We start from the raw sequence: 26,393 nt of genomic DNA, 5'->3' as shown, positions 1-26,393 counted from the left end.
CTTCATTATAACACTTGCCTTGTTATTTTCTTGCGGCAGAGTTGACAGTAAAATAAAAATTTCTATCAGAAACCACTTTTCATCCTTCATAACATGTAAGACAGTTTGAAGTAGTTTAGGTGACCATGTGGTTAATACACTGTAAATCTAGCCTGAGAGTCCAATTTGATGCCAAGTGTTGAACAATGAATAGGAGGCGTCCATGCTTTTATTTATTCATTCAACAAACATCTGAATGCTTTCTTTGGGCCAGGAATGATTGTAGGATGGCTACAATGATGTACCTCACAGGTCCCATCATGGAAAGTACGTGATGTACTTTCATTCTATGGAGACAGCAGCAATAAACCAGAAAATAAATAAAAAAGCAAATAGTTCCATGGTATAAAAAGGGCTACAAGTGAAATAAACAAAGTTCAGAGATGGAAAGGAGAGGAGAGAGGAGGGTGATAATGAGGATTGGATAGAGGGTAGGGTCAGAAAGGAGTTTGGGCTCATCTAACAATTCAGGGAAAAGCATGTGGCTTTTTTCTTTTTCTGCACAAGGCCAAAGGATTCTTAGAAAATCTGCAACCTAATTTTGGCAGCATTCAAAACAGTTTTCTCACTGTTGGGAAGTGTTTGTTAAACAGATGACAAACTTGTTCTAGGCTATGGGTTATTTGCTTTTGTATTTTGAAGTAGGTTTTTGGTTTTTGTTTGTTTGTTTGTTTAGGTTGGATATTTTTTCCTCTAATAAATGTAACATGTCATTATCAGTCTGGAGGTTGTACATGTTGGAACTAATCATAGGACAGAAGAATCTATCACAAATAGATTCCTTTTTTTGTCCTGTGTGACCTGGGACCCACTCCTTGCCCACAGCAAATGTGTTTTTCTGTTTTATATCATATGTAGTGAACTTTATTTAAGAAGGTGCCAACTCTTGTGCCCTCAGGAATATCCCCAAAGTAATTACTGCTGCCAAAAAAAGAAGCAAGAAAAGAACATTTTATTGCTTAATTCTCTCCCCACATTGCACTTGCCACTGGAAATCAAGTTGACAAATTCACTTACCCCTCAAGTGGAGGAGTTGCTGAGAGAGAAAATGGAAAACCTTTATTTATAGGAAGAAGGTGTGAATTGCTTTCTCTGATAGATTTCTTACCACCCTCCCTGTATGACTCCAATGAACAACTGGTTTATTTAATCTTGTAAAGATAGCATCTCTGCATCAGTCAATATCATGGGTTAATCAGGCTGTACCGTATAAAGGTGCTACGTTACACTTCTGCTGCCAAGATAGGAAAGGAGTTTTTAATGCCCTGAGGTTATGTCTACAGAGTATTGAAATAGGTGGGGATCTTATGATTTATAATAAAGAGCATCATGCTGGATTATTGGTCCAGCCTAGCTTGAGTCAATTAGCATAAGCAGCTATATGTTGAAAGATGTTGCCTCTCTCTTCCCTAAAAGAGTGGAGTATTTTTAGCCCTGAGTCCTGCAGATTTCCCCTCTTAGAAAAGATGCCAGAGGACAGTGAAAATCTAGATTTCTCCTTTCTATATTTGATGTTATTTTTACTGCCCTCTGAAGTGCCTGATAATTTCTTAATCAACTACCTGAATCACTAGGAAGTTTATTTCTCCTGTGGCACTTTGGCAGTACACACATTCAAAGTCTTCAAGCAAGTAATTTGAGCAATTTGACATCTAGGAATTTATTGAGAAAATGAGCAACATTTTCTCTATAATTTTTTTTTTTTTTTTTTTTTTTTAAGCCCAGCAATGTCTGTAAGAGAAAAGTTGGGAAGGTCTGAAAGATCCACTTGGAGGATTTTGGTACTGATTCTGATTTCTATGTTCTCCATCATAAATAAGGAAAGAAAATTATTGACATGTGGGGACAGTTGCAATACAATGTTAAATGAGAAAAGCGGGTTTCAAAATGGTGTATACAGGGAGTTCCCTGGTAGCTCTGTGGATTAAGGATCCAGTGTTGTCACTGCTCTGACTCTGGTTACGGCCATGGTGTGGATTCCATCCCTGGCCTGGGAACTTCTTCGTGTGGTGGATGTGGAAAAAAAAAACAACCAGAAAACCTGTATACAGAAAGATCCCTTTTGGGTAAAAATCATGTTTTCCTTGCCTGCCCACTCATGTTCCTTCTTCCCCCTAAAGAGGGGTGTGGATTGAAAAACTGCAAATTGTTAGTGGTAGTTCTTTTCCATAATAGGATAATGAGTGCGTTTTATGTTTTTACTCTTTGCTTATCCAAATTGTCTCTTTTTTATAAATGAGGCAAATACGGTGTGCTGCCCAGGTGTAAGGAAAATACTACCATCGAAGTAATTTCCAGATTTCTCCACTAGATAGCGCTATAAAGCTTGCGGCTGCCTGGGTTGTTTTAGAAACCACAATCCCTAACAAGAGGTTTTCACTTGCGATAACTCTGGCACTGTGCAATACAGAGCTTGCGTGGCAATTTCTTGTTCAGCTCTAACACTGACTTTTAACACGTATAGCTAGTGTGTATTTTGGAAAGAGAAATTTTGTCGTGGATGGCCCATTTCCAACGTCCTTTCATAATTGGCATTTCTTACAGTTGTGCTGCTTGAGTTCTTTCCCTGTTTTTGTCATGGGCTTACAAGATGTGAATGCGTTTTTCTCCATTGATGTGAATTGGGCAGCAATAGTGAGAAAAAATAAAAATACAAAATTAGCTATGGGAATAGAACCTCCCTTTGGTGGCTCTGAGCTTTGTAATAAAAGTTAAGAAAAAAAAAAAAAATCCCAGAGTGCTTTGGAAGTGTTCAAGTCCCACAAAACATGTTTAGTGGACTTTTCGTCTTAGATTCTCTCCTGCTTGTTTAATTAATTTGCCTTCCCGTCTAGGAAAACTGGAGGATAAATTTTTACCTTTTGGAATTAACCATACCCCATTTTTCATTCTGAATCTGACCATGGGTGCATGCAGGTGACCGTTTCTTTAGAAGAAGAGGAAAAGTAAAGGCTTGATGTTTGTCTGGAGACCATTGTTGCTGAGCAAATGATGCCCTTGGCGCTGCTGGGGCAACTAGGTGGGAGAGGAAACTGAGTGCTTGCTTTTATCCCAGACAGCATGTGGCTCAAATTTCTAACAGATGGAAAAGCCTGGAGGAATGGGTTTCTGTAGCAGTCACCTTTTTTTCAGACAAATTTTCCAGTGTTAAGCTGCACATTAGGCACTGATTCTTGGTACGAAGATTCCAAATGAAACCAGTGAAGTCCAATCGATGGGGGCATCTGGGTGTGGTGACATTCATCATGGTTCCAGACAAGGCTTTTTTAAAGCCTTGATCCTTCTGCCTTGGCTTCTGTTTTTACTTAGACAACGTAGACCCTGCTTCAAGGAGGACGAAATCCAATCAACAATTTACAGTGGTAGGAAGGTGCCAGAAATTCCATGCAGGTTTTATTATAAATTATCAAATGATGGTAAGGTGGCACAATTTTTTCGACATGACAAATTGTGATCACTTAACTAGTGTTCCTGCCTGTTTGCCCCTTGAAGCCAACAGAAAGGAAAAGTGGAGCTTTCTTCCTCCGTACAGATGAAAAGCAAGCTGACACCACAGACTCCTGTTTGCTTAAAGTTTCCAGATATTTCCTGGAGAACATCTGTGTTTCTGTCTAAAATTTCTGCTGGCTGAAAATGATCTGGAGGCCTGATGAGAATAGCAAAGATGTATTTGTAGTTAAGGGCAAAGATCCTACAAACAACCCAGTGTTGAAGGCACCGGCCACAAACTCGTAGCCGGGGGCTGGATCACGTTCCCAACCAGGTTGAGTTTGACCCTCTGGATGTTTTTTAAAATTCGGAAGTTTTGCCCACATTTTTGTCTTCATTTTAAATTTTAATAGGAAATACATTCACATGGCTCGAAATAAGAACTTATAAAATGGTTACTTATCTACCAACACCACGCCCATAAATAATCACTGTTTGTATTTTGAAATGAATCTTTCTATGCTTTCTTTAAGCATACACGAGCAAAAGACAAGCATAAATGCACATTCCTTCTTTCTTCGGCAAATGGTAACATAATATACACTCTGTTCTATTCCATACTTTTTTTTTCAGTTAACAGTATTTACTGTAGCTATCTGTACAGCTTCTGCATTTATAACACTTGCATAGTTTTCCATCAAATGGATGTACCATGCTTTATTTAACCAAGACCTGATTAATGACATTTGGCTGGTTTCCAGACATTGGCTATGACTTCATTGCAATGAGTAAACTCGTATTTGTTATTTCACACTTATGTCAATTGAGGTTTAGAATCAACTCTTCAAAGTGGAATTGCTGGGTAAAAGAATATATCCTTTAATTTGGTAACGCCAACATTTCAGACTACCATCAAGACTGAAGTCATTTACACTGCAACCAGTAACATGTGCAGGTGCCTACTTCTCACTCCAGCCTCCCTACTGAATGTTTTCAAACATTTAGATGGTTTGACTTTCAATCTTTCATGACTTCTGGATTTTTTTTTTTTTTGATTCGTTGGTTCTTACTTTTTTTATTTAATAATGATTTTTATTTTTTCCATTATAGCTGATTTACAGTATTCTGTCAATTTTCTACTGTAGAGCAAAGTGACCCAGTCACACATACATGTATACATTCTCTTCTCTCACATTATCATGCTCTATCATAAGTGACTAGATATAGTTCTCAGTGCTATACAGCAGGATCTCATTGCTTATCCATTTCAAAGGCAATAGTTTGCATCTATGAACCCCAAATTCCCAATCCATCCCACTCCCTCCCCCTCCCCCTCCCCCTTGGCAACCACAAGTCTGTTCTCCAAGTTCATGAATTTCTTTTCTGTGGAAAGGTTCATTTGTGCTGTATATTAGATTCCAGATATAAGCGATATCGTATGGTGTTTGTCTTTCTCTTTCTGTGTTACTTCACTTAGTGTGAGAATCTCTAGCTCCATCCATGTTGCTGCAAATTGCTATTTCGTTCTTTTTTATGGCTGAATGGTATTCCATTGTGTATATATAATCACATCTTCTTAATCCATTCATCTGTTGATGGACATTGAGGTTGTTTCCATGTCTTGGTTATTGTGAATAGTGCTGCAGTGAACATACAGGTGCCTGTGTCTTTTTCAGGGAAAGTTTGGTCTGGATAGACGCCCAAGAGTGGGATTGCTGGGTCATATGGTAGTTCTATGTATGGTTTTCTAAGGTACCCCCATACTGTTCTCCATCGTGGTCATACCAATTTACATTCCCACCAACAGTGCAGGAGGGTTCCCTTTTCTCCACACCCTCTCTAGCATTTGTTGTTTGTGGAGTTATTAATGATGGTCATTCTGACTGGTGTGAGGTGGTACCTCATAGTAGTTTGATTTGCATTTCTCTAATAATCAGGGATGTTGAGCATATTTTCATGTTGAGCATTTTTCAAATGGCTTGTTGGCCATCTGTAGATCTTCTTTGGAGAAATGTCTAATCAGGTCTTTTGCCCATTTTTAAATTGGGTTGCTGTTTTTTTGTTTGTTTGTTTGTTTTTGCTGTTGAGTTGTTTAAGTTGTTTGTGTATTTTAGAGATTAAACCCTTGTCAGTTGCATCATTTGAAACTATTTTCTCCATTCTATAAGCTGTCTTTTTTTTTTTTTTATGGTTTCCTTTGCTTTGCAAAAACTTGTCAGTTTGATTAGGTCCCATTGGTTTATTTTTGTTTTTATTTCTGTTGCCTTGGGAGTCTGATCTGAGAAAACATTTGTAAGGTTGATGTCAGAGAATGTTTTGCCTATGTTCTCTTCTAGGTGTTTGTTGGCGTCTTGTCTTATGTTTAAGTCTCGAAGCCATTTTGAGTTTATTTTTGTGCATAGTATGAGGGTGTGTTCCAGTTTCATTGATTTACATGTGGGTGTCCAGTTTCCCCAGCACCCCTTGCTGAAAAGACTGTCTTTTTCCCATTTTATATTCTTGCCTCCTTTGTCAAAGATTAATTGACCATAAGTATCTGGGTTTGACTTTTGGATTTTAATTCAAAATTACAAAAGCCCTCTCAATCCAAAATTATAAAGCTTTTTTTTCCCCATGTGTTCTTCTTGTATATTTATCCACTTAGATTTTTTGCTGACATAAGTATGTCACTAAGTTTATTTTTTTTCAAATGGTCATCCAGTTGTCCCTACATCTGTATTTAAAAAAATCCTTCTTGATGGCACAGCAAGTTAAGGATCCTGCATTGTCACTGCAGCAGCCCAAGTCGCTGATGTGGCATGGGTTTGATCCTTGGGCCAAGAACTTCCATGTGCCACAGGTGTGGCCCCCCAAAAAATAATAGAAATATTTTTAATTAAAAAAAATCTAAGGAGGGGGAGGGAGTGGGAAGGACTGGGAATTTGGGGTTAATAGATGCAAACTATTGCCTTTGGAATGGATAAGCAATGGGATCCTGCTGTATAGCACTGGGAACTATGTATGGCCACTTGTGGTGGAGCATGATAATGTGAGAAAAAAGAATGTATACATGTATGTGTGACTGGGTCACTTTGCTCTACAGTAGAAAGTTGACAGAACACTGTAAATCAGCTATAATGGAAAAAACAAAAATCATTATAAAAAATAAAATAAAAAAAATCCTTCCTTTTGATAGGTATCATCTTTACCATACACTAAATTCTCATATGTCTTTGGTTCAAATATATTGTATGTGGATGATGACCAAAATGAGGGGAAAAGCTATTGCAGGGAAGAAGAGTTGAGACAAGGGAAATTAAAATAGGAAAACTCTTGAGTAAACACCCGAAGAAAGGGGGATAATTGAGGCAGTGCAGCCTGGTGCTTAGACATTTTTTGCCTCTGAAATCATTTGGGCCTGGGGTCAAATCCCAGTTTTATTCTGTGACCAAAGGCAAGTTATTTATTCTTTTCATGCATCAATTTATTTATTGGTAAAAACAGAAATTATAAATAGTACACACTTCATGGGATCATTTTAAAAATTCAACAAGATTTACTTAACTAGCTTAGCATTGGGCCTGTCATATAAATGGTCATTTTTATCATTATCTTGCACATTTTCCCTTCTCATTACACATTCCTCCAAGGCTTTATGGCTACAAAATATCCAATCACATGGTGTTAGGTAAATTTCACATGTTAATACCACATGCTGCTTTATTTACCTATTCCAGAATTATAAAAACTTTGATGGTTCTTCACGCTTACTTTTTTTTTTTTTTAAGATCTACCCTATAATGCTCTTATAATGCTTTTTTTATAATCTTGGCGTTCCCATGGTGGCTCAGTGGAAACAAATCTGACTAGCATCCATGAGGACGCAGGTTCAATCCCTGGCCTCGACCAGTGGGTTAAGGATCTGGCGTTGCCATGAGTTGTGGTGTAGGTCGCAGACTAGGCTTGGATCCCACATTGCCGTGGCTGTGGTATAGGCCAGGAGCTGTAGGCTGGGAACCTCCATATGCTACAGGTGTGGCCCTAAAAACAAACAAACAAATATAATGCTTTTATAAACTTTTTAATCTTGTAATTATTGTAGATTCACATGCAGTTGTAGGAAATAGTATGAAGAAGTCCCTTTTTCTTGCAAAACTGCAGTATAACATCATAGCCAGGAGACTGATATGGAGACAATCTCATACAGAGCCTTTCCACGATGACACAACCTCAGGTGGCCCTTTTATCAGCACCTCCATTTCCCTTCCACCTTCACCTCTTTCTTAACTTCTGACTTCTATTCTCCATTTCCATAGGTAGGTCATTTCAAAGCTGTTATATAAATGTAGTCATATGGTATAGGTGCTTTTTTCCTTCAGCATAATTCTCTGGAAACTTGTCTGGGTATTTAAGTATATCAATAGATATTGTTCCTCTCCTTCCTTTTTTATTGCTGAATAGTATTTCATGTGATGGATATAGCACATTTAGTTTAAACATTCATCCATTGAGAAACATTTGGTTGTTTCCAGTTGTTGACTATTGCAAATAAAATTTTTATAAACATGAATGTGTAGCTTTAAAAAACAAAAAACGGAAGTGCAATTGCTAAGTTATATTGGAGTTACATATTTAGTTCAAGAAACTACTAAACTTTTCCAGATTGGCTGTACCATTTTTGCATTCCCACCAGCAGAGTATGACTAATCTAGTTTCTTTGCACCCTTGCTAGCATTTGAAACTGCCACTATTTTTATTTTACCCATTCTTATGGGTGTTTGGCCATATCTTACTGTGGTTTTACTTTGCATTTCCCTAATGGTTAATGCAATTGGACATCATTCATGTGCTTATTTGCCATCTAGCTTCTCTCAGTAAAATGTCTCTTCATGTCTTTGCCATTCTCCAGTTGGATTGCTTGAGGGTTTTTATAATTTTTAAAAACTTTTTACCTGTTGAGCTTTGAGAGTTCTTTATATATTCTAGATTCTAGTCCTTTGTCAGATAAGTGCTTTGTAAATACTTTCTTCCCTTTTTTAGCTTTTTTTTTTTTCATTCTTTTAACAGGATCTTTCTCAAAACAAAATCTTTTAATTTGGATGAAGACTAATTTATCATTATTTTCCTTTTCTGGATTATGTTTTTGATGTCATGTCTAAGATCTCTTTGCCATATAGATCCCGGATATTTTTCTCTTATTTTTTTTTAAAGTTTTATACTTTACATTTTGTATTTAAGTCTTTGATCTGTTTTGAGTTAACTTTTTTTTTTTTTTTTTTTTTTGCTTTTTCAGGCTGCATCCTGAAGTTCCCAGGCTAGGGGTCAAATTGGAGCTGCAGTTGCTGCCCTAGCCACAATCACAGCAACACAGGATCAGAGCCGCATCTGTGACCTACACCACAGCTCACAGCAATGCCAGATCCTTATTAGCTCTCTGAGTGAGGCCAGTGATCAAACCCAAATCTTCATTGATACTAGTCAAATTCGTTTTTGCTAAGCCCCAACAGGAACTCCTTGAGTTAACTTTTGTGTAAGGTGCAAGACTTAGATCGAAGTTCTTTTTTTTTCTCCCATGGATGTCAGATTTTTCCAGAGATGCTCTTTCCTCTATTGAGTTACTTTGTGCTTTTGTCAAAAATCTGTTGAGTGAAGTTGTGTGGGTCTAATTCTGAGTCTTCTATTCTCTCCCATTCAGCTATGTGTCTATGCTTTCACCCACAAATATCACACAGCCTTGCTCACTATAGCTAAACAACAAGACTTGAAATCAGGGAGCCTGCCTCCTTCTACTTTGTTCTTTCTTTTCAAAGTTGTTTCGATTGGAGTTCTCATGTGGCACAGTGGGTTAAGGATCTGCTGTTGTCACTTCAGTGGCCTGGGTCACTGCTGAAGCTCAGGCTTGATCCCTGGCCCAGAACGTCCCCATGCAGTGGGCAGCACCCCCCCCCCAATTTGTTTTAGATATTCTAATTCCTTTGGCTTATACATTTTAGAATAATTTCACCCATCTCTATGAACCATCTTGCTGGGATTTTGATGGAATTGCATTAAACCTATACATAAACTTGGGAGGATTGACGTCTTTTTGAAGGTTTCCAGTTCATTCAGTTGAAGGTTGTCAGCATTTGGTTGTAATGCTGTTGTTTTTATGAGAGAAGGTGAGCGCCAGTCCTTCCATTCCCCCACCTTAATCCCGTCTCCAGGATTGACACCGATATTGTGTTGAGTCTTCCAATCCATGAACATTGTATGCCTATTTATTTCTTCATTAATTCCTTCATCAGTATTGTATAGTATTCTGCATAAAAGTCCTATACATGTTTTGTATTTCATTTTTGTACAATTATAAATGGTATTGTTTCTTTTCTAGCTTTATTGGGCTATAATTGAAATACAATATTGTGTAAATTCAAAGTGTACAACTTGATGATTTGATACATATATACTGCAAAATGATTACCATCGTATGCTGGTTAACGACTCCATCATCTCATATAATTTCCATTTCTCTCTTCGGATGAAGACGTTTAAGACCTACTCTCTCAGAAACTTACAAGTGTACAATACAGTGTTGTGAACTATAGTCACCATGCCGTGTGTTAGATTCCCCACAACTTATTTATCTAATTGCCGGAAGTGTGTACCCTTTGACCAACATCTCCTATTTCCCTCACCTTCCAACCCCGCAGCCACTTTTGTACTCTCTACTTCTGTGACCTCAGCTCTTTAAAAGGCTGTATGTAAATGATCTCATATGTTTGTCTTTCTCTGACATGTATCCCTTAGCAGGATGCTCCAAGGACCATTCATGATGTCACAAATGGCAGGGTTATCTTCTTTTTCATGGTTGAATAATATACATTGTATAAAGCCTTCTTTATCCATTTATCTGTAGACAGACAGACTTAAGTTGTTTCCATATCTTGGCTATTGTGAATAATGCAGCGATGAACAAGGGATTTTAGATATTTCTTCAAGATTCTTCTTTCATTTTCTTTCTCCATGAGGGGGATTGTGGGATCATAGTGTGGTTTATTTTTAATTTTTTGAGGAACGTCCATACTGTTCCCCATAGTGGCTGCACCAATTTACATTCCCACCAGCAGTGCTCAGGGGCTCTCTTCTCCATATCCTTGCAAACATGTGTTATCTCTTTTCTGTTTTTTATTTTATTATTTATTTTATTTTATTTTTAGCTTTTTAGAGGCACATCCACTGTATATGGAATTTCCCAGGCTAGGGATCAAATCAGAGCTGTAGTTGCTGGCCTACAACCACAGTTACAGCAAGGCCAGACCTGAGCCAAGTCTGCAGCCTACGCTGCAGCTCACGGCAACACCAGATCCTTAACCCACTGAGAGAGGCCAGGGATCAATCCTGTGTCCTCATGGATACTAGTTGGATTTGTTACCACTGAGCCACAGCGGGAACTCCTTGTCTTTTTGATAACAGCCATTCTGACAGGTGTGAGGTGATATCTCATGTTTTTTATTTGCATTTCTGTGATGTTTGGCTAGTGTCTAGAAATTTTCGGTCACGCTAAATTGGCCCTTTTCCAGCCCTTTGGTTCTAGCAGTTGTTTTGAGAGGATTTTTTTTTTTTTTTTTTTTTTTTTTTTTTTTTTGGTCAGTGCCCATTTGTGTTTCCAGGTTGCTGGCTTCCTCAACTCCAAGTCCAGGACATCTGTGGCAAAAAGAAACCCAGGGAATCACCCCTGTGGTGCTGTTCAGGACCCTAGCTGCCCGCCTTCTCCTCTCCACCACTCCGAGACCTTTTTCTACATAATGTCCAGGATTTTCCACGGTGCTTCATGGCTGAGTGAGGGAAAGTCTATTTCCTCCTCCTTCCTGAAAGCAGAATCTTATGTGGGTTTTTTTTCCTTCCTTTTTCTTCCTTTTTAGGGCCAACCTGCAGCATATGGAATTTCCCACGCTAGGAGTCGAATCAGAGCTGCAGAAGCCAGCCTACACCACAGCCCCAGCAACGTGGAATCCTTAACCCACTGAGTGAGGCTAGGGATAGAGCGCACATCCTCATGGGAACAATGTAGGTTCGTAACATTCTGAGCCTCAAGGAGAACTCCTTATGTTCTTTTTTAAAACCAGTTCTAAGAAGAAAAACGTATTTTGAGAAAAGAGCTCAGGTTCAGTTTGAAAGACCATAAACGCTCACTTGGACCCACAAACCAGCTCCCTGCACTGAGCTAGCTGGCCCGCCTGCCCTGAGCTTCTGTCCGAGTCTTGAGACACTGTTGCACCCCAGGAGTCAGGGTGATGGGAGGCATCATCTTCGGAGGTGCCTGGACGAGATGCCACAGAGCCAAGCAAATAGCTGGGGGGCTCCTCTGTCCCTGGGGTCGTGTTGCACTGTGACTTCTCCTGCCCGGGTTCTCTGTCTTGGGGGAGGAAGGGCTGGTTCTCTGCCTTGCTCAGGGGAGCAAGCTCCTCATGGCAGAGTCTCCCTGATGGCAACTGGACCCGTGGGCACTGCCCTGTGTTCTACCAATTCGTCTCCTCTTCAGTTGACTTCCCTGGGGTCCATTTTATCTCCAGGAAGTTCAAGCTTGTTCCCTGGGATCGCAGAGAAGAATCAATGCCCCTGGCTCCCCATGGGAAGTTCCCAGTCTGGAAGCTGGAGGAGACCACAGACCATTCCCTTCACTGTAATGAGCACTGGGGAGCCCGAGGGTGGTGAGCCTGGAGAGTCAGGGTCCCCCCAGAATAGATGCCTCCCCCCCTCCATGCACACATTTTGGAGGACACCACTGGCTTTCAGAAGGATCAGCCTCCTGGTCACCATCCGTTCCCCTGGTCTTCGTTTTCTCCCTTGCAGTCTTCACCGCCCGAGTCATTCACCTTTATTGGCTTCTCTGAATTTTTGTTAGTTTTCTTTTTCTCCCCTTCAGGAATGCAGCTCCCCAAGGACAGGGACTGTCTCTGTCTTACTTGGCTCTCTAGTCCCAGTGCCTCGATCAGTGTAAGGCACTTGGGAGGCAGTTGATCAGTAGCTCCCGCCCTGATCCTTCATGGTGTCATAGGCAGATCCCAAGCCTAGAAAAAGTGATTCGAAAGTCCAGCTCAGTCCAGTTTAAAAACTTCAGTCTCAGCGGTAACGAACCCAACTAGTACCCGTGAGAATGAGGCTTCGATCCCTGGCCCCACTCAATGGGTTAAGCATCCGGCATTGCCGTGAGCTGTGGTGTAGGTCACAGACGTGGCTCGAATCCCATGTTGCTGTGGCTGTGGTGTAGGCCGGCAGCTGCAGCTCCAATTCGCCTCCTAGCCTGGGAACTACCATATGCAGCAGGTGTGGCCCTAAAAAGCAAAAACAAAGAAATAAATCAATTAAATGGGCAAAAGAGTGAATAGACATTTCTCCAAGGAAAATATACAAATGGTTGATAAACACATGGAAAGTTTCTTTTAAAAAATAAAAACTTCAGGAGTTCCTGTTGTAGCGCAGTGGTTAACGAATCCGACTAGGAACCATGAGGTTGCGGGTTTGATCCCTGGCCTTGCTCAGTGGGTTGAGGATCCAGCGTTGCTATGAGCTGTGGTGTAGGTCGCAGACACGGCTCCGATCCAGTGTTGCTGTGGCTCTGGTGTAGACCAGTGGCTACAGCTCTGATTGGACCCCTAGCCTGGGAACCTCCATATGCCGCGGGAGCGGCCCTAGAAAAGGTAAAAAGACAAAAGTAAATAAATAAATAAAAACTTCAGTCTCACATCCCTTTTAGCATTTGTCCCCGTTCCTTCTGGAAGCGGACTCTGACATGCCCACAGGCTGAGGTCCGAGCAGTCTGGGGGGAGCAGGCTTTGCTCTTTCATCTCTCCTCCTCCTCCCGCAGGTGGGTGATGCAGGGAGGAGGGACTGAGGAAAACACGCTGGTGACACTGTCCCCCCTACTGTCTGGATCTTTTCTGTCGCTGACACTCCAGTGAGGTCTCTGCTGGTCTAGTGGGGGACGTCTCCACCTGGCAGTTCCCTAACGGAACGCTCCGGGGCCTCTGCTGCCGTAGGGGGCGCTTTGCCCTGCCTCGCCCCTTGTCTGCTTTTTAAGCTGGAACTCGGCAGATAGAGAGGATGCTGAAACCTCGGCGGGCACCGTCGGTTTTTTCTGCCCGTCGCTCCTCTCATGTCCCCTGTGTCTCTGTCACACTGCGTAAACAACCCCCTAAGCCGTTCTCATCTCATCCTTCTCTACATTTTTTTCATGCTCTCCACCACCCCATCCCTCCCCACCTCGTGTGTGTGTGTGTGTGTGTGTGTGTGTGTGTGTGTGTGTGTGTGCTCAGCATCTAAAGCAAAATCACCACCCCTGTAGGTGCGCTGCGCTCGTGTGCCGCAAAGATGATGTTCAACCATCCTCATCAACGTCCTCAACAACCCGGATCTGGATTATATCTGGGAGTTATAAATAGGTCAACTCATAGCAGATGTCTTCTTTTTTTTTCTTTTTTTCTTTTTGGCTTTTTATGGCCACACCCGTGCCATATGGAAGTTCCCAGGCTAGGGGTCGAATTGGAGCTGCAGCTGCCAGCCTACACCACAGCCATGGCAACTTGGGGTCTGAGCCACATCTGTGACCGACACCATAGCTCACAGCAACGCCAGATCCTTAACTCACTGATACCTAACCCATCCTTAACCCCGTAATCCATCCTTATCAATGAGGCCAGGGATCAAACCCGCATCCTCATGGATACTAGTCGGGTACATTACCTCTGAACCACAGTGGGAACTCCACAGACTTCTAGTGTGAACAATAAGTTATATTAGAATCTGTTTCGAAGTGTGTCTCTTCCCAGGTAAAACACGTTTTGCCCAGAATTAACTGGACGAGCAGAGAGAGGCTTGGTGAAGCCATGGCTTTTATTTGCTTTGGGTTTTATGAAGTTCTAGCTCTTTATACGAATTTCACAAGAAGCATTTGTTAAAGGGCAGAGAGAACCCTGTGAAATACAGGCATTAACTATTACCTTTTAAAATAGTTACCAGAAAGTGTTTATATATTTTTATCTCTGTTCTACCAAAGCCTCATTTTTAACACAGACGCTTCTGACCCCATCACTGGCCTCAGGGTAACGCATGCACCCTAATGAGTGAGTGTGCAGGAGGTGGTCTGGAAGCTCAGAGGAGGGAATAGGTTCTCCGGGTGCTGTGACCCAGAAAGACTTCCGTGGAGGAAGTCAGCTCAAACCCAAGCCTGAAGGATGGCTGGATTTGAGGTACCCTGGCTTGGCCCAGGGTCATGGGAGTGGAGATGAAAAAAGGACGCTCAAATGCATCCTACCGTCCTGGATGAGCCGAAGAAGAAAATTGGTCCCCATGTCATCCCCTTTGCACCGATAAACTCCCAGATCCTGAAAGTGGAATTATTATTTGAAAACATCTGTCATTTTTTATGCGCTGATACGATTCACCCCTGTGGGGATGGTAGGAAGTCAAATGGAGATACCTCTGGGGCTGATATACCAAAGATTAGACTGGAAAACCACAAAATACTGGCATCATGCACAACCTCTTTGCAGCATCGGGAGAAAGGGGGTTTTGTTTGGAATTCAGCGTGCACTGCTGTGTTGGTTAGCCTCTGGCTCCCAACAAAACGTCCCTCCAACTGCACAGGCTAAATGTGTTAGAAAGAGGGGGAGGGGAAGGAAGAGCGCCTCTCATAAGCTCCTGATTGTTCTGCACACCCGTGGGCAGAAAAGTATGGCTGGAATGAGGGGGTAGAGGAGAAAGGGGCACGAAGCAAAAATATGACTTTGAGAGTCTACATTCAACACGTTGCAACTGTGAAAACTCCGTCTTGCTCCTAGGACCTAGTGGACGGCAAGGGAAACGCAGGACAGGAAATCCCAGCTGAGAGCTGCTCTGTCCCCAGGGACCCTGCAGAGCTGGAGATTGCAAAGGAGGAGCCCCCGACAGAGAATAATAACTCCATCATGAGCTTCTTTAAAACTCTGGTAAGTAGTCTCATCTCCTCTTCTGTTCTCCTCCTCACTCTTCGGTGGCTGTTGTTCAGATGTTTTGTTAGTTCTAAGAGCGATGGCTGCTTGAATGTTACTATTCTAAGTGGGATAACATCATGATGCAGCTGGGACCTTCCAGAACAGGGGCAAGATGTGCTTTGGAAGGGAACTGGCGTTCCACTAGGGAGTCTTTAGTCCTGGGAACTGAGCTACGGACCCCAGGTGCCCAGAGTCTTTGCCAGGAGCTGCGTGGTGATGGAACTCTACAGCAATAGGATGTCCTATGGCCATTGATCATGAAAATGATTGAAAAGACTTCCTGGCGTTGCTGACCCGTCAGAGCATTTTTGCCACTCAAACGGCACATACAGCGGTAGAGCTCCCTTTCTGTCCTGTTGGAGCCAAAGCTTCCTTTTTGATTGGGTGGCGGCCAGCACTCATGTCTTCTTGCCTTGCTTGCTCATCTCTGACTGTTCAGAGCCCACGGCTTGGCACGTGCCTGACACACCAGAAAGGGCTGAATGGGTGCATGCATAATTAAGCAGACAGCTCCAAGTGTTTGGGCTATTTCCAAAGACCAAGACAATGTCAAAAGCTAAGACAGAAAAAGCAGAATGTGCCACAAACGCCAAAGGGTCTATTTGGATTAGTGAGAAAATTGTTGGAAAGTCTGTGGCCTTCTAGGAGGCAGCTCTGAAGGTGCTCAAGCTCTTGGTGAATGTCTAAGATCTGATGCATTTCATTATAGCATCTTAATTTTGTTAACTTATGAATACTTAAGTATTACCCAGAAGTCTATGGGCTTGCACTAACCTAAATGGACTTTTCATTACATTTCTTAGTAGAGTGACTGGACCAGCCTTTAAAATGATGTATTTATGAAATAAAATCATCCTAATGAGATGTGGTTTTTAACACTTTTTTCCCCCCCAAACTTTTAAGGTTTCGCCTAACAAAGCTGAAACAAAAAAAGATCTGGAAGACACGGTAGGTAGTTTGGATTGTGTTTGTGCATAGAATTGGATTTGGATTTATGTGTGTCTCTTTGGTTTTTGAATTTTAGGTGTGCATGCATATCTGTACACATATATGTATATTTAGCAATTTAATAGTGCTGTTAAATTGTCTTTAAAATGTTCCATTTACGTTAATAGTATTTTAATGAAAATTTTGGTGGGAGGCTTGAAATATGTACCAATTCTGGCAAAATAATGTCACCAAAACCAAATTTTTTATCTAGAATAAGAACAGAATGTTAATAATTATACATCATTTTAGTCTTTTTAATTCTGCGTAGAGAGATCCAGGGAATATAATAAAAACTAGCCACTGGAAATGAGAAGGTGGTGAGACTCAATTTAAGGTAGATGTGGAGTTCCCACTGCGGTGCAGTGAGCTCGGTGGCTGGCGGCCTTTCTGGAGCAATGGGATGCAAGTTCGATCCCCGGCTAAGCCTCGTGGGTTAAGGATCCAGCCTTGCACCGACTTCATAGGTCACAGTCGAGGCTCAGATCTGATCCCTGGCCTGGGAACTCCATATGCTACGGGGCAGCCAAGACAGGAAAAAAAAAAAAAAAGTAGATATCAGCTGCTAGACCTTGGGTTTTTTGAAAATAGGTCTTAGAGTTCCCTCGTGGTGCAGTGGGTTAAGGATCTGACGTTGTCACTGCAGAGGCTTGGGTCACTGCTGTGGCATGGGTTTGATCCCTAGCCCAAGGAACTTCCACAGGCCCTGGATGCAGCCAAAAAAAAAAAAAAAAAAACCTATGTCTTGCTTTGTTTTTCATGAGGTTTGAAAAAAATCTATCTCCAGTGCAACGGCAATTGTGTGGTGACACGAAACGGTCGCCAGTCAACACTTGCCAAGTGAAGGAACGTGCAGAGGAGTTAGGAGGCCCCAGAGAATGTGCACTTTTCCACTGTCAGCCTAGAAACTCAGCCAGTTCCCCTCAAAATAAATTTTGTTTGGAATGACTGCTTTCTAGAGAGGTTTTCCCTTTCCACTTGACAGAACCAGTTATCTCTAGAAGAACACATGGTTTAAATTTCACAGGAATGATGAGGAAAGTTTAACCTGGTGACAGATACGTGTCTCGTGCCCTTCTTTTGATGACCGAACGTGCTGAAAGACACTGAGACCAAACAAATATCTTGACCAGCATGGTCCCCCTATTTGAAGGACCCCCATATTTGAAGGGGCTAAGCGATGAAAAGGACCCTAGAATCTGTCCCAGAAGACCTGTGTCCCTGCTACCTGATAGCTGTGTCATCCTAACCTCTAAGAACCCAAATTTTCACATCTGTAAAGGCGGGACAATAAAAATTCGACCTTCCCAACCCCAGCGATAATGCCTGGGAAACCACAGAGCTCTATCCAAACACCGGCAATCCCTATTTCCCTGAGCCCCGCAGGACAGACGGAGCACTAGGTTATATTTGTATTGTATTGATTGGCCTCTCTGGAATTTTCTTCTTCCACATGGGAGGGGAAAAGATATAGCTGAGGCATCTTCATGCATTTCCCTATGAAATTATGTCCTTGCTGCACGGCAGCTAGGGTCAAGTTCAATGAATGATTGGTTTCACATGTTTCCCTTTGTGTTCTGTGTCTTGCATTGTTTGGAGTCACAGGGTCAGCACCATAGGCTGTCTACAGCGGGGGGTATGTGGGTGTGTTGTGTGGCTTCCCTGGTGACCCGATGCCTTCACTCTTCTGCGGCTCGCACACCAAGACTCTTCCCCCACCCACCGTGAGGTCCCAGCTGAATGCTGCTAGTGATAAAATCTCATGGCCTTGCCCGCTGAGCTGTGGGGTCCCTGCTCATGGAGCTGGATCGCCAAAGAGTTTTGTGAATGGGGGCTGTTTGTGACACCCACATACCTACACCCACCTCCTTCTGTCAACCTGGGTCTCGTATTTGCCTTCTTGGATTCATGTTTTTGAAACATCCACACTTTTGTCCGTATTCTCATTTGGCCTTGGGCTTTTTTTTTTTTAGTGCCACACCCGTGGCCCATGAAAGCTCCCAGGCCAGGGGTCAAATTGGAGCTGCAGCCACCGGCCCACCCCACAGCCACAGCAATGCAGGATCCGAGCCACATCCATGATCCACACCGCAGGTCACGGCAACACTGGATCCCCAACCCACTGAGCAAGGCCGGGGACTGAACTCACGCCTTCATGGACACCAGTCCGGTTGGCTACTGCTGAGCCACCCCAGGAACTCCCAGACCTGGGCTATGTTTAGAATACTCTACCCCCCCGCCCCAAAAAATCCCCTGACATTTGTAACTTGAGTCAACAATTCTGGATGGTTGTAGCTGGGCTATTTTAGTTCCAATCTCCCCACCACTTTGGCTCAGTGGACTGGCTCACACTAGAAACATCTTTCACCTGGAAGATCTGCTCATCTAAAAATCCATGGAAATTTTTGTGGGTGACACTGCTTCCCTGAAGTTTCTAATACTGAAAAAGAAGAGATCAGCCTGAGAACGAAAGCCCTGCAGCGGCAGCGTGTGTGTGTGTGTGTGTGTGTGTGTGTGTGTGTGTGTGTATCTTGACTCATATATCTTGACTCTAGGATCCAAAAAAAAAAAAAAAATTTCTTTTCTTCAGGTGTTTTGTGTGTGTGTGTGTGTGACAATAGCATTTAGATATTTAAAACTATCAGATCATGTCTGCATCATCTTTTTTATTTTTTATTCAAAAATTTTGCCCCTGAATATTTTATCCCCTATAGACAAAGCCTAAGTATCTTGGTCTTTCTTAAGCGAAGTTGCATGAATCTGGGTCATTTAAACAGGTTACTATGTTCCAAATCAGTGTGTATCTGAAATACGTTGTGAATATGCTCTTTGACAAATCATCTTTAAGAGTTTGAAAAAATAAGCATGCACGGGATGTCTCGTGTTTGGGAGAGGGGGCTGATGTACCAGCAGCTAATTGTCAAAGTGTTTTATGGCACTTACAAAGGGCAGAAAAAATGGATTTTGTTTAAAAACGAAGTTCTAAGCTGTGACCACTATTGCCCAAAAGGCATCCAAAGCAGAAAATGTCTGTGATGGACCAGCGGGGCAGAAGACATCCGAGATCCAGGCTAAAGGCGCCAAGAAAAAGCACCTGCATAGCCCCAGGCTAGGACTTGCCTTTAGAAAAGTCTTTAGGCATAAGGTCTGTATCTTGGTAAACTCGGAGCTAAAAAAGAACCCTGGTCTTCAGCACGCGACACACATGTCCATCCTGCATATCCACCCAGCTCCACTTCAGTGGAGACTGAGGGGTGGATGGTTGGGATTATTAGAGGGGAATTAAATGTTATATGAATCAAATTTCGGTGATGTGTGAAGTTGTAAACATCTCCTACTTGCAAACATCTCAGACTACTTTCTGAGTGTGGACCAGGGTTCTAAACTGATTCTTCTAACCCAGTGTTTCCCAGTTGTTGAAACGTGCATACCACTTTCATCATTTTTGGCAGATATGCTGCTGACTTGAGATGTGCATGTTGAAATCGACTCACTTCCTATTTCAAGGTGTCTTTAAAGAAAAAAAAAAAAGACCCTTATGTTACATCACACTTGGAAAACCAGAATTGCTTTTCATAAGAGGAAGCTACCATTACGTGGGTAATGAAAAAAAGACACTGCTTTCTAGCTACCTCGTTTGTGTTAAGCTCTGAAACTACTGCCCTTTCCAGCTTTAGGAAAAGGCAGCCAGCCACTGGTAGAGAAACGTTAAAGATTTCTCTACCAGCCCCAGACAGAGAGTTTTCTCCCAAATGGTTTTATAAGGATGAGAATTGAAAAAGGAAAAGGATTTTCATGACTTTAATGTGATTTAATATCCCCTCTCGGCACCACCAAAAACCATCTCTGATTCCACTAGTGGTATGCTTTCTACAGTTTGGGAAATACTCTTCTAACCTCAAGATAATAGTTTCATCTTTCTGCGGTCTGTTCCATCTCTTCCCTGTATTAACTAAGCTTATACTGAATCCAAATGGAAGCCCAGAGAGAGGGAAAAAAAAAACAATGAATGAAGGCAGAGCAAGTTCTATCTCCGTGTTCTTGGGGAGTAAACATATTAAGAGTGGTCAGTTTGGGAGAGTTCGCTCTTCTTTCTCTAAGAAAACGCCAGTGTTTGTCTGAAACCATCATTTAAAAGGACCCCTGCACTGAACCAGCATGCGTCTAAACTTGTTGACCATAGCCACCATTCTCCACTAAGTTGAAAGAACTTATTAAAAAAGAACTTCCCCAGCTGGATGTTATAGTCCCAGGATTATGTATGCAAATGAAAGCACCACAGAAATCTCTCTTGGCCGAATCGAAATTTGCATAAACAAACAATGTTATGAAGCCACCTTTCAATCTCCATACAGGGATTTTTGGTTCTATAAAGAGAAAAGCGGGTGGAGGAGAGATCCTGCAGTGGGGGCGGGAACATTAGAAAGAGGTACTGTTATACCTGGGAGACAGTTTGGTAACTGCTAGTGAGACGTGTCATCCGTCTGGTACGAAGGAATCTAGCTGAATTCCCACGTGGAGATTCTGTGCGTCGGGGGCCTTGGAAGTTGAAGGCATGTATGACTTTTCCCCTGTCAGATCTGCAAAAGGACATTGGTTTTATGCCCCACAAAGTTTCCCTGTCTCCAGAATCCCATCCCCTCCCACGGTGGAGCATCCAAATTCAGTATTCCCAGGACTTCCCCGCATTGAATCATTGGTCTCACATCCTGCCTCTGAGTAGCATTGTGGGGTAAGAGAGGATTCTAGAACTCCTGGGAAGATGTAAAAGAAGTGACCCTTTCTGGGATTCAGAAAAACAGACCTAAGGTTTTGCCTTGAGTTACATTTGGTCTTTGCTTTTTTTTTTTTTTTTTTTTAACGTCAAAGTAAGGGGATGATTCCCAGATGTTCTTAATTCTCATTTATACGGACGTTTGGGAGATCTCGTTGGCTTTTCCCTTCCTGCCTAGGGCAGTGTTTTTCTTTTTCCTCAATGGATTGTTCTGTCATCCAAAAAGATAGGAAAAGAGGACCCTTAAAACGGACCAGCCAGATTCTTCCAGTGATGCTTGTTGCATGACTGTGGGAGGGGGGTGCTCATCTGCCTTGACTGCAGCGTAGCCCAGGACAGAGAAGACGACATCCGAGCAAACTCACGGAGGAAACATTATCTTCTAGTTTTGCTCTAAAAAAAAAAAAAAAAAAAATACTGCTTCACTCCCATCCTGATTAACACCTAGGTTCACTTCTCTCCGTGTCAATTTTACTTCCTGTAAAAAGAACATCCTTAGTTTATAAGACTGGAGAAGCCTGGAATTAAGAAGTTCATTTTTATTGATAATGAGGGGGTCAGTATTTCTTTGCGGACTCTGAATCCTTTTCTTTTCCCCCCTTGGCTTAATCACCTGCGATGCCTCAGAATAAAAGTTTTTCACACGTCCTCCAACATGCTGGACATGTCCCCGGGCACACAAGGCAGGACATTGTTTTAGGATGTCTGTGCCATGCCCAGAAATGTTCCTCTCCCCACTCAGGTTCGCACCATGCCAACCCTCTGTGGAAGGCAGCTAGGCTATGAGCAGCTGCCTTGTGTGATTCACAAGCTTCTGCGACACATTCATTGCTTTTTTGGTTCTTGGTACAACATAGTGCGTCTTACTAATGCCTCCCTCTCCCAAATGTGCAAACGAGATGGAAAGTTATTGGGGAAGAAGGTAAGGTCATCCCATATGCAGTTTCCAGATCCAGCACACTAGGATTTCATGGGGAGGGTTGCCAGATACATAACAGGTAGCCATTTAAATTCAAATCTCAGATAAACAGCAGATAACTTTTTAGTATAAATGTAAGTATGTCGCAGGCAATATTTGGGACATAGATGTGCAAAAAAAAATTATTCTTTGTTGATCGGAAATTCAGATTGAATAGGATGTGCTCTAGTCTCACGGTTATTTGCTAAACCCGGCAACCCTGCTCAGGAGATGGTCTCCAAAAAAACACAAAACTTTTGTAGTCTCCTCCACAATGCAGACAGTTGATGCTGGCAGAACACCCTTTGGGGCCCTTCTTTGGAAAGTGAGGAGATGAGTGGGCAGGGCGAGAGATGACGCATGGCGACAACCACTCCACAGCCCAGCAAGGCGGGGCAGGGGTGGGGGTGGGGCGGTGGAGGTGGAGGAAGCCTGACCCGGCAGGATGCTGTGTGGGGATCTCCCTGGGGTCCCTTCCACAGCATTGATTTGTTATTTGTTTAATGCCTCTTTTGTGCCTGACCCTGGGTCTGGTGGGAGGTAGGAATATAGTGGTAACCAAGACATAACAGCTCTTACCGTCACAGAGCGCATGGTCTGGCCAGGGAGAAGCATTTTTCAACAGTTACACAAATGTATTAGTGTTACATCACTATTCATCTGATGGAGTCGTGACCTTGTTCTGTTTCTCAAGGATCTCGGGGTATCTTTCCAGGGCAAAGGGACTTGGCTATTTCCCAAAGAAACTGATCAGTATGGATGCATTTCTTCTTCTTTTTCTTTTTTTTTAATTTAATTTAATTTTATTGTATTTTTTGTCCTTTTGGGGGCCGCATCCGCGGCATATGGAGGTTCCCAGGCTAGGGGTCAAATCAGAGCTGTAGCCGCCAGCCTACGCCAGAACCACAGCAATGCCAGATCCAAGCCGTGTCTGCAACCTACACCACAGCTCACGTCAACGCCAGAACCTCAACCCCCTGAGCGAGGCCAGGGATCGAACCCGCAACCTCAGGGTTCCTAGTTGGATTCGTTTCCGCTGCGCCACAGTGGGAACTCCTGGATGCTTTTCTTAACCTTGTTCTCCCTGTCATTCCCCACCGGGAAGCATCTTTAGATGTTTTCTCCCTAGTTGCCCTTTTCCCCATGGAATTTTAGTACCACAGATGTTCTGTTTATCCGTTTATGTACTGTGGCCCTTCATAGAGTCATAGGCAATATCAATATCTAAAAATGTTTCATAACGCCCCCCCCAGAAAACAAGGGGAGTATCACTTTCAGCTCTCCCCCCACTTGGAGTTAAGGTTGCTGTGGTTGGACTCGCATGGCGTAGGTGGTTCTATCTCCTGATGCGTACACGGAGCGGGGGTACCTCTGTTTGTTGGAAGCAGTATAGAGTAGCTCTCGAGAGTCTGGGTTTAAGTAGCAGACTCCCTGGATTGTGACGTCAATTCTGTCCCCTTCTTAGTGCAGCCAATCACAGGTAAATTATTTCACCACCTGGGGCCAGAATTTCCCTAACAATAAAATGGACATAATTAGTTCCCTCTTCATAGGGCTATTGTTGGAATATTCAATTGCTTAGAGCAGTGCCTGGCACTGGTACCTTTTATTGTTATTATTAAATCAGAGTTAAATGCTGGAAATCTCTGTGCCTTGGCCTCTGGGACCTTTGTCCCCTCTTCGAGGGACTGAGAGAGAGAAGAGTCTGAGGAGGACAAAAGGAAGAGCGAAGCCGGCCAACCCAGAGGGGTGTGATGGATTAAGAAAGCTGCACCCATGCTGGGAGAATTCTAGAACCCCAGAACCAGTCTGTTTTCTGTAACTCCTGAGTGGTGTTGGCTGAGTCGGCTGAGCATGTATAAGGGGCCGGCATGATAACAGAGCATCTAAAGTGTAGAAAGCAAAGCAACAGAATTTAAATCAAAACAGCGTGGGGTCGTGAAGCCATGGAGCATCTCCTGTAATGACATTGGAGGGATTGATGATTTACATAAGATAAGGAGAACACCTTCCGAGAGAGGCAGCGGAGCCCAGCCCCAACCTCCCCACATTCTTGGCCTAAAGTGGACCCCTGGGCCCACGGGGACTCTCCCAGGAACACAGAAGGGACATTGATGTTGGGACCCAAGCCTGGCTACCCCTGCTCTTCCTGCCCCGGTCACATCCCTCTGATGCTTGCCAAGAGCTCTGAGAGCATGCTGTCCCTGGGTGCTCTTCCTCCTTCTCCAGTTAATTTCTGGTCACCCTTCAGGTCATGGCATGGTATCCTTTTCTCTGTCAAGCCTTTCCTGATTGTCACGATGGAGCGAATTCCTATTTAGCTTTTTTTTTTTTTTTTTTTTTTTTTTTTAGCACCAAATCCTTCCCTCCATCCCACCCCGTGGCACTTAGCATTGCTGATTTTTTTTTTTTTTTGTCTTTTTGCCATTTCTAGGACCACTCCCACGGCATATGAAGGTTCCCAGGCTAAGGGTCGAATAGGAGCTGTAGCCACCAGCCTACGCCAGAGCCACAGCAACACGGGATCCAAGCCGCGTCTGCGACCTACACCACAGCTCACGGCAACACCAGATCCTTAACCCACTGAGCAAGGCCAGGGATTGAACCCACAACCTCATGGTTCCTAGTCGGATTCGTTAACCTCTGCGCCACGACGGGAACTCCGCATGGCTGAAATTTTGCATTCCTCTGTGTAACTATTTGTACAGTGTCTCTCTCTGTGAGGACTTCTAACCCCAGCACTGAGTACACACCACAGGTCATAGGAGGCACTCGATGCGTTTTTGATGAGCAAATGAACAAGTAATGCTTTCCTTATGTCTTCTGAGAAAGGGAGTTCCCGTCGTGGTGCAGTGGTTAACAAATCCAACTAGGAACCATGAGGTTGCGGGTTCGGTCCCTGCCCTTGCTCAGTGGGTTAACGATCCGGCGTTGCCATGAGCTGTGGTGTAGGTTGCAGACGCGGCTCGGATCCTGTGTTGCTGTGGCTCTGGCGTAGGCCGGTGGCTACAGCTCCGATTCGACCCCTAGCCTGGGAACCTCCATATGCCACGGGAGCGGCCCAAGAAATAGCAAAAAGACAAAAAAAAAAGAAAAAAAAGAAAAGAAAAGAAAAAATGTCTTCTGAGAAAGCAGGGAAGCTAGCTGGGGAAGGGCACTTCCCCTTCAACCAGCCCTCGTTAATTTCATTACCACTTAGCGCTCAAGCAGCACCAGGTGTCCGAGAACATTTGGAACATGCATAAATGCAGAACCGTCTGAGCTCAACCGTTTCGATTTCACTGTTGATACAAGCCAGAGGGTATTTTAAACCCCGGCATTATGTGGTTTTTTTACATTAAAAAAAAAAAATATGGAACTGGGATTATTCCGGGATCACCTTTCACAAAAGTAATTTCTAGACATTGACGTCTAGACATTGACCCTTTATCTCCTGATTCAAACGTAGCATCTGCTCGATAAATGACTCCCTGCTTGTATCAAAAATGTCAGCCCAGAAGATATTGTCTTGCATCAGCTGGTAAAATTCACAGTATTTGTGAACTTCCCTTGGACAGGCAACGTGCTGTGTGGCAAGAACACCCACCAGGTAGGAGCCGGAAGTTCAGCTCTGAGCCCAGACTGATTAGTGTCCGGGGTGGGGGTTGGGGGTCTCGGTTTCCCCATCCAAGAAAAATCCGGCATGGAGCTAGCTGGGCTCCAAGACTCTTTCCAGCATCAAAAGTACTAGGGAACGTCCTGAATTTGTCTGTACCCTCTTATTTTTGCTAGATTTTTTTCTTTTCTTTTCTTTTTTCTTTTAATCAGGGAATGTAGTCAGAGATCCGACACCCCTGGGAATATAAAAGGTTTTATCACCAGTCCCTTCAACCCAGAATCATTACAATGTAGATACTTCAGATGACAAGGTTAAGTCAGATGAGCCCAGTGTTAACCCTTTTCATGCAACGTTCACACGTGTCGAGATAAATGGAGATTGTAATTCTTCTAACGCTTCCTCTGTGCCATGACTCAGGAAGTGACAGAGCACAGGGAGCCACAGCCTAGTCCCTGAGGAGGTCAGATGTCCCGGAATTGGGCCTCGGCGTGACCTCTCCGAGGGGAGAGGGATGAGGGATGAGGTAGGAGGAAGTGTGGGAGAGAGAAAAGCAGAAAGAGCGACGGCTGCATGGGGTTCTATGTCAGGTGCCATCCATTCAATCATGTTTAACTTTGA

The 26,393-nt window shown here is 43.2% G+C and overlaps 1 protein-coding gene across 18 annotated transcripts in view; it reads left to right on the top strand.

Annotated features, from left to right (window-relative positions):
- Positions 1-26,393, top strand: part of BCAS1 (brain enriched myelin associated protein 1) — a 118,179-nt gene that overhangs the window by 49,637 nt on the left and 42,149 nt on the right. For 9 of the 18 annotated variants that reach the window (XM_085002517.1, XM_021077191.2, XM_021077189.2 and 6 more), the window contains exons 5-7: positions 15,267-15,413; positions 16,362-16,406; positions 19,456-19,590. In XM_085002517.1, coding sequence (XP_084858643.1) covers positions 15,267-15,413; positions 16,362-16,406; positions 19,456-19,590 — 327 coding nt within the window. 18 annotated transcript variants of the gene reach the window in all.

This window comes from Sus scrofa, chromosome 17, assembly GCF_054392235.1.
Source record: "Sus scrofa isolate SSC_HxYL_T2T_F1_AM1 chromosome 17, Sscrofa_HxYL_maternal_Yorkshire_Landrace_v2.0, whole genome shotgun sequence".
In the NCBI taxonomy this organism is placed as follows: domain Eukaryota; kingdom Metazoa; phylum Chordata; class Mammalia; order Artiodactyla; family Suidae; genus Sus; species Sus scrofa.
This window is presented reverse-complemented; position numbering and strand designations above follow the sequence as displayed.